We start from the raw sequence: 14187 nt of genomic DNA, 5'->3' as shown, positions 1-14187 counted from the left end.
CAAACCTATTATCTTGGTTGATATTCATGGTTGTTGTATTTGTGTTATGTTCATTTGGATTCATATTTTGTTGCACCGCCAAATTTTCTTGGTTTGAATTCATTTTTAGAGAAGGAGAAAGTGTCTGCTGGTTTAGGGATATGCAAGGAGGAAAGTGTTCACTAGTTTAGGGTTTGGTAAAGAGGAAGTATACAAAATCGTATACCGTATTTGTTTTTAAGAAAATACAATAATTTGTTAAAAATTTAAAAATATATAATTTGTATAAAATACACATAAATACAAGGGAAATACACAAGACTCTTCATCTCCCAACATTTAATTTTCACGTACTTCAAGACTTGGAATTTAATTTTGGGTTTTGGAGGGAAAAATGTAGGCTAATTAGTTAGAGGGTCATTTATGTATTTTCACTGGTGTGTCCAAAGTTGGGTCACGCCAGTGTGGTCGTTTAGCATTTTTCATTAAAAAAAAATATATATTTATGGTAAAAACTTACCGCAATTCGTGTTTACAAAACCAACAATAACATAACACAAGTCTATTGCATACTCTTTTATCACTTAACTATAGTTAAGTAATATTTATTTTTATCTCAATTATTATTTAACTATAGTAAAATACATTGGTTTGGTAAATTAGTATAAAGTATAACATATCCATTTTAATCCAATAAGTGGATCAGGTAAATTGTATAAATACAACAACAACATACCCGTTATTATCCCCCATCGTGGGGTCTGGGGAGGATAGTGTGTACGCAGACCTTACCCCTACCTTTGTGAAGGTAGAGAGGTTGTTTCCAATAGACCCTCGGCTTAGGAAAACATAAGCACCACATTAATTAAGAGATATACAAGGAGGGACAATACCAAAAGCCATGTAAAAGCAACATAAAAATAACACTATAATAAGACTATCAAAATGAAAGAAAACAAAGGGTAGTAAAAGAAACCTACTACCAACAGAATGCGAGAAAGCGTATCAATACTACTGGTATGAACATTCAAAACCACCTACCCTACTACCCTAATCCTCGACCTCCACACCTTCTTATCAAGGGTCATGCCCTCGGTCAACTTAAGCTGCACCATGTCTTACCTAATCACCTCTCTCCCCTTTCTTCTTCGGCCTACCTCTACCTCCGTAGGCTCTCAAATGTCAACCTCTCACGCCTCCTCACTGGGGCATCTCTGCTCCTCTTCCTCACATGTCTAAACCACATAAGCCTCGCTTCCCGCATTTTATCCTCAATAGGGGCCACACCCATCTTTTCACGAATAACCTCATTCGTAATCTCATCTAACCTGGTGTGCCCGCACTTCCATCTCAACATCCTCATCTCTGTTAACTTCATCTTCTGGACATGGGCGATCTTCATAGTCCAACACTCAGCCCCATACAACATAGTCGACATGACCACCATTTTGTAGAACTTTAAGTTTTGGTGGCACCTTCTTGTCACAGAAAACACCAGAAGCGAGTCTCCGTTTCATCCATCCTACCCCAATACGATGTTTGACATCTTCGTCAATCTCCCATGCCCCTGATAATAGACCCAAGGTACTTAAACTTCCTCTCCTATAAATGACTTGCGAGTCTAGCCTCACATCCCCTTCCCTCCCTGAGTCTCGCTACTAAACTTACACTCCTAGTATTTTGTCTTGGTCCTGCTCAGCTTGAAACTATTAGACTCCAGGGTCTGCCTCCACACCTCTAACCTCACGTTCACACCGTCTCACACCTCGTCAATCAATACAATATCATCTGCAAATAACATGCACCACGATACCTCCCCTTGGACGTAGAGCGTTAGAACGTCCATCACCAGGGCAAACAAAAAAGGGACGAGTGCCGACCCCTGGTGCAACCCCTTCGTGACGTGAAAATGGACTGAGTCCCCTCCTACCGTCTTCACTCGGGTCTTTGATCCATCATACATGTCCTTAATCATCCTAATGTAGGCAACAAGTACACCTATAGCCTCCAAACACCTCCACAAAATCTCCCTCGGGACTTTATCGTACGCTTTTTCTAAGTCAATGAACACCATATGCAAGTCCCTCTTCATCTCCCTATACTGCTCCATCACCCTCTAACAAGGTGAATGGCCTCTGTAGTCGAGCGCCCCGACATAAAACAGAATTGGTTCTCGGGAATAGATACACTCCTCCCCACTCTTAGCTCCACCACCTCTCCCAGACTTTCATAGTATGGCTAAGCAGCTCGATACCCCGATAGTTACTGCAATATTGGATACCACCTTTGTTCTTGTATAAAGGAACCATCGCGCTCCACCTCCACTTCTCGGGCATATTATTTGTTCTAAAAATGACATTAAATAACCTAGTGAGCTCCCACACTCTTCCAAAACCACCAAGATTTCATCCGGCCCCGTCGCTTTGCCCCTGCTCCTCTTACGCATAGCCCCCTCAACCTCTTCAACTCTAATCCGCCTACAATACTCAAAGTCGCAATGACTCCCAGAGAGTTCCAAATCACCCAGTACAATGTTCTTGTCCCCCTCCTCGTCCAAGAGACTATGAAAGTAGGTCTACCATCTCCGACGGATAAGCCCCTCATCAACAAAACTCTACCTTCTTCGACCTTGATTCACTTCACTTGATCCAAGCCACGAGCATTCCTTTCTCTTACCTTGGCTAACCTGAACAACCTATTATCCCCTCATCGGACCTCGAGTTCTTCATACAAACAACCAAAAGCTGCAGTCTTGTCCGCCGCAAATGCTAATTTCGCCTCTTTCTTAACTAACTTATATTGCTCCTTATTCACCCTTCTCTCCTCTTCGTCTACGCTTTCTATTAGCTTCAGATTCACCGCTTTCTTGGTCTCCACTTTTCCTTGCACCTCTCCATTCCCACCACCAGTCTCCTCTATGTCCACCAGAGTAACCCTTCGAGATCCCTAATACCTCTCTAGTCGCTTCCCTAATGCACTGCGCAGTCGTGGTCCACATAGCGCTTGCATCCCACTACTCCTCCAAAACCCCCTTAATCATATTTAAATTGGTATAAATATGAATATGTTATGAAAATATTATTGTGGATGTCCATTTATTACTTCGCCGTAGATAATCTTCCTGAAGAAGATTATCCATTTAGTACTCAATTGAAGTATTTTAAAAATCAGCTTATGCAGGCAGGTTGCAAGCAAATCAATGAAATGACTTGTAGCAGCTTCCTATTAAACCTGCAGGTTGCGAGCAGCTCATGATGTAGACAGCTTACAAGCAGCTCAAGAAAAGTCTCGCAGTTGCTTCCTGAAAAGCCTTGCAGCTGATTCCTAAAAAGCCTCACAGCTGCTTCCTTTCTTCTATAAATAGAGGAGACTGATTCCTAAAATGATTCCTAAAAAGCCTCACAGCTGCTTCCTTTCTTCTATAAATAGAGGAGATTTCAGTTCATTATGTACGTCAGTTTGAAATTGAATAATACATCAATTTCTCTCTATACTTGTCTTCGGTTTCTTTTCTTTACGGTCTTTATTTTATAACAATGAATAAATTTTTACAATCATTTATTTGGGTTACTACAAGGGTGAAACTGTTAAAACGCTAAACATGAAGGAGTGAAATGCAAAATGCTTACTCAGGAGCACGCTAATATCGCTTCACTGTATCCCACCCTCCTTTATTCCTTAAAACCCTAATCTTCAAACAATTCTCGCTTCTACGCTGTGGATTGTGACTTAGTCTGCTCTCGATCTTCCAAGGTATGTTTGGTCACATATATTCACATAAACAGGATGGTCTAATTTTATATCCTTTCCGATTTCCCTTCTTGTCAATGCAAAGAGTGTTTGGATTATATAAATTAATGTCAGTTAGTGCGAAGTTACCTTGTGTCTTGTTCCCGTCGATCAAGCTATGTTTTTGTGACTGAAGTTTTTTTGCAACTGAATAATTACAAGAGTTTAAGTTTTTCTCTTTTACCTGTTCCCTTTTTGTCCCTGCAAAGAATGTATGAATTGTCTAAAATGATGTTAGTTTCAATTAGATGCAAGAGGTGCTTGTTTCTTATTCTTGTCTGTCAGGCCTTTGTGTTTGTGTGTTTGTGGCAGAATATTTGGTTTTACTGGGAATGTAGTTTTCTTTTTCAGGGACAATGAGTCGATCGAGTAGGACACTTTATGTTGGCAATCTTCCGGGCGATATTCGTGAGCGTGAAGTGGAAGATCTGTTTTACAAGGTGCATATGCTCTACTTGGATTCCTACATTATTGGATATGATTTCATAATGCTTAAAGACAAAGAAAACAATGCAATAAAGTAAAATGAAGTGTTTGAGTATAATGGGCCCAAACAAAGTAGAATGAATATAGGGAATTCATTACAGCCAAACCCAACTAGTTTGGGATTGAGGCGTATCATTGTTATTGTTGTACTTCAGAATGCTCGCATGTGTGTAATTTTGCTGTCGCAATTTTTAAGATTTCAGCTCTTAGAAACTTGTAAACTCTTTGATATGTGAGTGCAGTACGGCCCAATAGCACATATTGAGCTGAAAATTCCACCAAGACCCCCTGGTTATGCTTTTGTTGAGGTGAGTTTGAGCTGCCTTTTCCTAGATATTTCGTTAAATCGGCCTGCCTACGCCCTTTAAGCTATTCTGACCTTTATATTGGTGGCAAACTTTAACAGTTTGAAGAAGTTCGTGATGCTGAAGATGCTATTCGTGGTCGTGATGGCTATGATTTTGATGGGCACCGTCTGAGGGTTGGTCAAACGTGTATTAGATTATTGTCTAAACAAACTCACTAATTGTTTCCTTGTTGGATGCTGATTCTATTAAAATTGCTCATACTGGCAGGTTGAGCTTGCACATGGCGGTCGTGGTCAGTCGTCAAACGATCGTTATGGTGGTGGTGGTCGTGGTCAACGTGGTGGAGTGTCCAGACGTTCTGATTATCGAGGTGTGCCTCATGGTTTATGTGCTTTGTACATTGTAGTACATTGCATTGCATTTTGTGTTGTTTGATATCTTTTGTTGCTTTTCAGTGAAAATTACAGGATTACCCCATTCAGCGTCGTGGCAGGATCTCAAGGTGAGTTGGTGTCGTCGCGTTGTGAATATAGGGACCATATAGAGAACGTGATCTTCCTTTTCCCCAAGAGATGGCAATAGGGCAGGTTAGGGCGGGCCAAGCCTTGACCTGCTAAGATTTCGCCCTGCCCTGCCCCGTTTAGCATTTTTCAAAAAAATTGCCTGCCCCGCCCCGTCCCCGTTTTGTTATCTTTCATTTCTCCTCTTTGTTTTCCACTTTGCAGTATGAATTTTTTAAAAACTTCTTTTGCAATATTTTTTTAACACTAATACTGCAATTTTTTTATGAATTTGCTTAAACGTAAGTTGGACGACTTTCCAGATGTCTCGAAAAAACAACTCAGTTATGTGATTTTAATTCTTACACTGTAAGTGTTTTTTTATTTGAGATGATGGTTTTTTTAAAAATAATATTTTTAGCATATAATCTTAAACAACCGAAAATAAACAAGTTTCAGTTAAGTTACGTATTTTAACGTTAACCTGTAGTCAAAGGTTAACATATTCATTACATATTACATATGCAGTAGCTAATCTTTCACGTTACAGTATAAATCTATAGGATGAATTTTAGCAATCCTTCTTTTTGAAATTGAAAGGATGAACTTTAGCAATCTAGCAAATACTATTTTTACCATTGATAAAACAAAAGAGAAATAGTTAATAGGAGTAATATAATATCTTGAAATCAATTTGTGCAGTTCTTACCACAAATTAGCAAATGACCAAAACAAACACAATGCACAAGTGCGTATATAGCAGCAGGGTACATATAGGCCCTGTAAACCACCGAGCAAACTGCAATTACACTTGACCCGCACCCTGCCCTGCCCCGTTATGTTTTATCAATAAATAAGATTTGCCCCACCCCGCCCCGTTTAATTGTTTCCCTGCCCTGCCCCGCCCCATTAACTTTGTGCCCTGCCCCAATTGCCATCCCTATAATTTCCCCTCAACATTGTCCTGTAATTTTTGAATATTTGTAACCTGTGTTTCTTATGCAGGATCACATGCGTCGAGCTGGGGATGTTTGTTTCTCCCAAGTTTTCCGTGAACGGAGGGGTAAGAATATAAGCAGCTAAAGCTCGATTTACTTTTCTCTCTTTAAATTGCCAAGAACTGCTCCATGTGCAATGGGGGCCTACGATGACACACAAAGCAATGAGTTTCTCATGGGAACCTACAATGATATGCACAGCCATTGTACGGATATGATTTGGAAAAAGACCAAAATATGGAGAATTTTACACTGACACACTATTCCTCTTCCTGCTCATTGTGGTTTACATGTCATAGCAATTGGTTAAGGACAAGATTTTCTTTTTATCATAGAGTAATAATCATATTCAAGTAGAACATTAAGGGCAAGCGTACTGTTGCTGATTATTAGTATCATTCTTTTGATGTGTAGAACTTTGATAAGTATAACTGTGGGTTCATCCCTCGGTACTTCCAAGAACTTGGAAAAATACAGAGAAGAGAACTATGGTTCATAATTTGGGTTTTTTGAAGTCTCGCACTCTGTTGTTACCTCCGATGAACTTGGAAAAATACAGAGAAGAGAACTATGGATTCATAATTTGGGTTTCTAGTCTCCCTCTCTATTGTTACCTCTTAAATAAGCTGATATGTCTTCCTTTGTCTAGACAAAATTTGTACTGTCTTCCAATACTCGTGAGTTTGGTGCTTGCTATGCACGATAATGTGAAAGAGTTGGCCATCTTCGACATGCTAAAAGCTGAGTAACTTGGTTGATCCGTTTTTTGGTTGATTCTACAGAGTGGACAGGATAACTCGTCCCGAGGAGGATGTGATTGTGAAATTATTAATCACATTCCATATATCAGATTAATGATAAAATAGGTGGTCTGAAATTCCGTTCGGTCTGTAGGAAGCATCTTGATTTTCATTTTACTTTGTCATTTCTCTTTTGTAACTTATTCTGATGTCGGAAATTTGATTGGACTTTCAGGGACTACTGGTATTGTGGATTATACAAACTACGATGACATGAAATATGCTGTAAGTCATCTGCTTTTCTTTTTCCTTTTTTTGGTTTCCTTAACCTTGACGTTGTTCATAATATTTGATATCCATTATATGACTAAGAGGTGCAGCTAATATCTTTTCATGTGTATAGATCAAAAAGCTTGATGACTCTGAGTTTCGGAATGCCTTTTCTCGTTCAACAATTCGGGTATGACACATTTCAATTACTTGAATTATAATGTTGATGCCTTCTTTTGGTTATTCCAGAAACCCCCTCCTTCTTGTAGGTTAAGGAATATGATCACAGCCACAGCCGCAGCCGCAGCCGCAGCCGTTCTTACTCCAGAGGAAAGAGTGGTAGTAGAAGCCGTAGCCGAAGTAGAAGTGTCAGTCGTAGCAGGAGCAAAAGGTCATAACACATTACACATTTATGTTTGGACTAGTGGTTTTACTTTAATGCAATTATGGGCCTTATTGGTATCTTTTTCATAGCAGCAAATCTCCTAAAGTTAAATCTTCAAGGCGCTCAAGATCTCGTTCAAGGTCCGTCTCTTCTCGGTCCCGTTCTGGGTCAAAAGGACGTTCTATCCCAAGGTAATATTCTGCTAACCCTTTCTTTTCTTGCAAGTCTTTTATTCATTATTTGTTGATTAGAATATTTTCAATTTTCTCAAGTTCTTTCACACTGGAATTGTCGTTGATGTAAGATCTTTGAATCTGAAGTGCTCTTGCAGTGTGATGCACTTTGCCCTTTATCTTCTATACTGTTAGTTTGATGGCTCACTGAAAAACTCACCTTGATATTGACTCTTGATGCTCTAGTCTTCTTTGCTTAACTGGTTCTCAATGGCCTCTCCTTTTGTCTTTCTGAAAAATATAGCAGCGATAAGCTCTTGTCTCGCATGTCATGCATAAAACTGCCGAATCCAATTTTAAGTGTTTGAGTTGTATAGTCCTTTCAGTATCAGTACGAGTCTTCTGGTAATTTGTCAAATGGCGGTGCATCGGGTGAATGGTAAGTTGTCGTAGCCCGTAGGCCAAATTTTTTGCAAAGGTTGCATTTCATGGGGCAATCTAGTCTGGTAATGCGTAGTTCTGCTTACCCTGGTGGGAATGAATAGTTACATTTGTGTTATTTTCTTCTGCTTCAGGCAGGATTTTAGAGGGGGGTTTAGTACTTGCAATGGCATTAGCAAACCATTAGAATGAACCAAATGAGTACAAACATTACAGATGTTAAACTTTTTCCTTTTCTTGCCCCTATGAAAATAGAATTCATATTCATTTATTTCCTGCTATTTCAGGATTTTCTTACTATGCTTGCCAATTCAATGTGTAACCATTCATTAAAGACTGGTCACTATGATAGTGTATGTCTTTTCAAGCAAAGCTAGAAATTGAAAAGGTTTGGGGCTGAGCAAAAAAGAAATTTAAAAGGTTTTTTAGGTGTTTTGAGGGGAGAGTTGGTTCATTTGCTTTAATTCAACTTGGAACTGTGTTCTAGGGAAAACGTACTGCATTGTCATTTCCTATATAAGTATGAAACGTCACCTTGTTTGTTTTTATAGATGTTGGATATATGCGGCAGTTTGTGGATTTGCATATTAGGATCTTGAGTGGATATGCATATGGTCTTGCCTGCAACTCTTTTTGGTTGTGGAGGTACGATGTTTTCTAGATGGCAACTTTGGGTCCTTTATGATGCCTCTGATCTAATGAGCATCCTGAAATGTTCCGTGGGTGCTAGATTGGGATCATGAAGATCATGGATTCTGTGGTGGAGCTGGACTGGGCAACTAACTGCCACCTGAATTTGGATCACCACCTATTTGTGGTAGATGCATTTTCTACCAAAGTGAAGAAAGACTCTAGTTCATTCTTTTCATATCCTGCTTATTGGTCTCTTTGACTGCACAAATTTAAACTATTACTTAAGTCTTAACTGGGTAAATTGCATTGCTTCATACATGTCATATTTTCCACTCTGGATTCTGCCCACAATGCTACTTTGATAATGGTCATGCTGATGTGGAAGTGGAATCGAGGCAGTTGGAGGAATTGTTAAGTGGCAGGACTGGGATATTAAATTAAGTTGTTTCTGGAAATTTTGCAGATCTCCATCAAGGTCCAGATCGCCAGCACCATCTGTAAGTTAAATCTCTGTTTTGGAAGTGAACTGGATACTTCAAAATCAAACATGTCGGGATCATCCGTCTTGTCTTACTATGTCATTGTTTTTTGCATACCTGGCCTTTTTAAATTGGAACCTCTCTTTCTTTGGCTACATTTCTTTGTTTTTTTCTGAACTGGTTAATTGCAGCGCCCAAAACGTTTGAGTAAAAGTCCAAAAAGACGCAGTCCCAGCCAAAGCCAGAGCAGGAGCCGGAGTCGTAGTCTGAGTAGAGGTTTATCCAGGTCTTACTTCTGATCCTTGTGATATGTTATGTTGATCATTTTAGTGATTGGATGGATATATTATTGGAAGTTTTGCTATTTTGCAGTTAAGATTGTTGGAGTCATCTTTTGACTTGGGTTGCTGTGATTGCGAGTGCCATCATGCCTGGAAGATTAGCTGCATAGTCAACAGTTGGGGAGTCTTAAGTGCCCGAAAGTTTGTTCTGCTTACAGTAAAGGATTTCTGTATTATTGAAAGGCTGACGATAATAATTGTTATACTGAACTTGGTATCTCTAAGACTTGGTAAAGACTGCAATATTATAGTAGAACTTAATAGGCTTTCTAGCTGCGTGATGGTAAGAGATGGAACGAATTTCCTTTTTACATTCACATTATGCATTTCCTTGATTTGCAGATTGTCCTTGTTCGTCAGCCGGGGTCTGTGGTGTTCATTTTTAGAAGCACTTGTACTATTATGTGGCCAACAATTTTCTTAAATCACAATTCTTCAAATATGCATTGGGATAACATTTGAGTTAGAAGTTTAAAAATGATTTGAAATTGAAGTTACAAAATACTATTTAAAGTAGTTTCGAGTAATTGATTTTTAAGCTACCTTCTTTCTGATCAGGCTTGACATTTAACAAACAAAACTTGATTTCATCTCGATACTATTCTATTCAAGTGAAGTACTATTAATGGCCTGATGTTTGGTTAGAAAATTTTTCGTCAGCCATGATGGATTGAGACACATTTTGGTTTTCAAAATCAAATAAAAAATGTTACATGAAAACAATAGGAAGTCCTATTTTTTGGTTTATGAAAGAAGGTAAAGCTAAATTCACACAACCTTTTCCCAAAGATTTCCAAAAACTAATATTTCAAGAATTAAAACAAGACCAAATTCAAATGATACAGGGGAGGCAAACTATATGGTCTTGTGTTGGCAAATCGGGATATGTGAGGATACGTTTGTCCCTAAATCGATGCAGCATGCAACTGCCATCAGTTGTTTCATCTAAAACAGCGAAGAGATATATGTGTGGCCATTTCTTGAGTGGCCTCATCTTTTGTGTGGACGAGAATTAGCGAGAGTTTGGCCAAATTGGGATCCACACATGTGCAACGTTGATGAGATTGAATATTGGAGAAAGTAGGTCCTCCGCATATCGGTATGTGGCTTCGTCTTCTTTTCCTTTTTTTCTAATAGCAGTGGTATGTGCACTTTTTCGTCTAATCTGCCTCCGGCGCCAGATAATTCTGTCCATCATAATTAAGAACGATGGAAAAAATTTACTATCTCTATTTCAATTTAAATGACACACTTTCTTTGTTAGTCCGTTTAAAAAATATTGACATATTCTTATATTTGAAAATAATTCAACTTTAAGCTCTTCATTATACTCATTCTATCCTTAATGAAAATTTTTTATAGCCACATAAATAACACTTTTGCCTCCTTTCAGGATCACATGTGTCAAAAGTTTTTTTTTTCTTCTTCTTCTTAAACTTAGTTCAAGTCAAACGACATTATCTAAATTGAAACGGAGAGAGTATCTAACTATTTTTCCTTGTTCTGGTATTTGAACTGCCCGGCTTGGTTTCTTCATCTTCATTATTTCATGGCAACTTTAAAAGTTGTGCAGTTGTTTGTGTTTGTCTGAAGCGATTTTCCATTTAATGTCAAGTCTCATATGGATCCTAACAAATAGTAGTAGGCTAGTACTCCAGCATATATTGGAGGAAAAGGTAAATTAAAAACAAGGTTCCCTTCAAATTGGTTAAATTTCTTTCTCCACTTTTAACTTACTAATAAGACTATAATGAGGAAAATTGAAACATGATTTATTTGATACTCCATTTGTTAGTTGTAAAAAGCAACATGTCCCCAAACCAATATAAAATAAATTTCTTTGAAAACCTATAAATAAATACTCCTATTTAATAGACTTGTAAGTCGTATCTTGGAACATACTAAAGTGAAAAAAGAATCATACACGTAACTCAAAATCAGACCAAGTATATAGAATACATATATCTAAAATTTTCATATTAGGAATCTTGATAAATAACTAACAAACCAGGCACTGAAAATCATCCTCCATAAACTGCCAAAAGCCTTCACCACTGCACACCAAAACTACCCCATTTGCCTTTTTCTACAACCACCGCCACATACACAAAGCCATTTCCTCCACTCTCTTCACAATCACAATCATTCCTCCTTGTGGATAAAATTTTCCCTTTTAAACATATGAACAAGTGAGAAAATTTCTTGCTTTAATCATTATATACGACACGGATCTTGGTCCAAATGTCTAACTCAAGTATGTACCCTGATGGGTTTTTCTCAAAACTCTCAGATGATCTTGTTCTCAACATACTTTACAAGCTAGAAGATGACCCAAGAAACTGGGCTCGTTTATCTTGCGTTTCTACAAAATTCTCTTCTATGATTCACAACATCTGCTACAAATCCAAATGCTCTTTGACCATTCCTTCTGTTGTTTCCGATCTCCTTAGCACCCCATCTTCAACCACCCCACCTGGGGACTGGGCTTCACTTTACAAGCTAGCTGTATGCTGCCCCGGTCTTCATCAAGCTGGTGTCCTTTTGGAGAATTCCGATTTTGGGCTCGAACGTGAGCTCGGCCCAGATGAGAGTTACCCAGATCGGGCCTTGGCCCAATCCGGTAGTAGTTTAGAGTCTCAGCCAATGCCTTGGTCGAGTAATGTACAAAATGATTCTGCTCAAGTAGTAACTGATTGTGGTTGGTCTTTGTTTGATGATCTTATGTTTGATACTGTTTATGATGCTTCTGAATCTACCCCAAATCAGCCTGAGGTCGTGGAGGAGCCCGCAACCGTAGTGGTAACCCCCCCTGCAAGGTAAATTTTTTACATCAAATTATTGGTCTGATATGTAATTTTAGTTTTGTTGGATGCAGTTTTGTTGACTCGGCACTTAGTTTAATAAAGAATACTTTTGAAACATATTTTAATATTTGTTGCGATTATAATACTTTTTGAAACGTGAAGGATTTTGAATTCTAGAAAAATATAACTTAGTGGGTATATTAAGTTAACTTTTAACATAAATATAAGGTTTGAGTTGAAGCTAGTGAGTAGCTCTGCTTGTGAGTAGTGAAATAGTATCACATAGTAAATAGAAACCGAAGGAGTATATATGTATTGACTCGGTGTGAGTAATTGTTTGTCTGGCTGAATTCAGGGCTTCTAAGAGGCGGAGAGTTTATAGATCGCTTTGTTCTCATTTGGCATCTGGGGTATGGAATTTGAGCCGTGAGCAAGGGAATAAGCTACTAGCGAGTAGATTTAAAGGGGATTGCTTGTACATATGTGATTGGCCTGGCTGTATTCACATTGAGGAGAAGAGGAATTACATGCTATTTCGGGGAATTTTCAAGAATTTCAAGCAGTCGAGGGTTTGGAGGACGATCAATGATGGTAATAGGAAGAAGATTGATCTGAATTGCGCGTTTTGCTCGTCGCACCAGACGTGGGATCTGCATTCGGCCTTCTGTTTGAGGAGGTATTTTGGGTTCCATGATGATGGAGAACCAGTTGTTCGAGCTTATGTCTGTGAGAATGGCCATGTTTCTGGAGCATGGACTGACTGGCCACTGTATACCTAACTCAATTGTGGGCTAACCTGTGTTGCATGAATTTGATAGTTTCTTGATTTTGTGAGTGGCATTTGATTATTCTTTTGCCATTTTAGGCTGGTTGATTTATTTGGATTTTATGTATGTTGTGATTGCTTACTATAGTTATTTGCCATATTTGCATTAGGGAGTTTGTAGGTTGAGTAGTTGTATTTATATGAGTTTCTCTTCATTTGGTTCTTCTACTTATAGTGAAGGCGTGCGTGAATCCTATTGAATGGCTGTGGTTGTGAGAAATTCATGTAACCTATTTCTCAATTTGGCCTGGTCCGTCGCGCTTTGTAATTAGCTTCAGATTTGATTTAAAGATCACGTTGCTATTGTCAGATATTCTCATATCACAAAATGTTATTCTTAAGAAACTTAATAAGGTCAAATCATTTAAGATATTTTCGAAAAGCACAGATGTTGCATGTAAATTGATCCTAGTTCAGGTTCTTTCATGTAGACTAGTGAACTTACAGTCTTACTATCTTTTTCCCATTCTTATGATGGTTGTAAGAAACTCCATCTAATGCCGCTCAAGTTTTTTCCTTCTTAAGTCTTAATAGTGTGTTCGGACAAGTTTGTATGTACCTTGACTATTTTGTTGGTTATCATTTATCCTTCACCAATATATGTATCTATCACGACTTAGACAAATGAGAAGAAAATACTTGTATATAGTCAATGAACTATATATATATATATTTATATATATATATATATGTGAGATTTTTGCCTAGCTATATTATAATAGAAACTTATTTACTGCCTTTATTTAGGTTCCTTATCAATTACTTTATATACCTATATTTACTAGTTTAATACAAAACCATAAAAAAAGAGAAAATGAAACATACCTTAAATACCGGGTATCAGTTACACATAATCCCCTACATTTAAGATATTCTTCCTTTTTCCAGGGAAAACTATATCTGTCTTTGTACTTACCCAACATCATCACCTCTCTCTGTACTTACCCAAAATCATCACCGTAAGAAACCCACTGAACCCCAAAATCATCACCTCTCTTTGTACATGCCCATAGTAAGAAACCCATTGATACCCAT

General features: G+C 38.2%; 2 protein-coding genes across 5 annotated transcripts; both read left to right on the top strand.

Annotated features, from left to right (window-relative positions):
• On the top strand, positions 3622 to 9866 carry LOC109226828 (serine/arginine-rich-splicing factor SR34-like). 4 transcript variants are annotated; one of them, XR_002068157.1, is made up of 15 exons: positions 3622 to 3732; positions 4120 to 4208; positions 4497 to 4562; positions 4661 to 4735; positions 4830 to 4932; positions 5018 to 5064; positions 6068 to 6125; positions 7036 to 7085; positions 7204 to 7260; positions 7340 to 7461; positions 7548 to 7646; positions 8621 to 8714; positions 8800 to 9199; positions 9373 to 9467; positions 9554 to 9866. XR_002068157.1 is itself a non-coding variant. In XM_019391704.1 (14 exons), exons 2-14 carry the CDS (start codon positions 4125 to 4127, stop codon positions 9555 to 9557), a joined length of 894 nt encoding a protein of 297 aa, XP_019247249.1. In that variant the 5' UTR covers positions 3622 to 3732; positions 4120 to 4124; the 3' UTR covers positions 9558 to 9866. The 4 variants fall into 4 exon arrangements, 2 of the variants coding, with proteins under 2 accessions (XP_019247249.1, XP_019247258.1); XR_002068158.1 differs by lacking the exon at positions 9554 to 9866 and having other exon boundaries at positions 8800 to 8886; positions 9166 to 9199; positions 9373 to 9403; XM_019391704.1 differs by lacking the exon at positions 8621 to 8714 and having other exon boundaries at positions 9166 to 9199.
• On the top strand, positions 10947 to 13463 carry LOC109226820 (phytochrome A-associated F-box protein). Its single transcript, XM_019391691.1, has 2 exons — positions 10947 to 12338; positions 12682 to 13463. Exons 1-2 carry the CDS (start codon positions 11764 to 11766, stop codon positions 13103 to 13105), a joined length of 999 nt encoding a protein of 332 aa, XP_019247236.1. The 5' UTR covers positions 10947 to 11763; the 3' UTR covers positions 13106 to 13463.

Source organism: Nicotiana attenuata, chromosome 1 (assembly GCF_001879085.1).
Source record: "Nicotiana attenuata strain UT chromosome 1, NIATTr2, whole genome shotgun sequence".
NCBI classification, from domain to species: Eukaryota; Viridiplantae; Streptophyta; class Magnoliopsida; order Solanales; family Solanaceae; genus Nicotiana; species Nicotiana attenuata.
The sequence above is the reverse complement of the archived record's forward strand: the minus strand, read 5'-3'. Positions and strand labels throughout refer to the sequence as shown.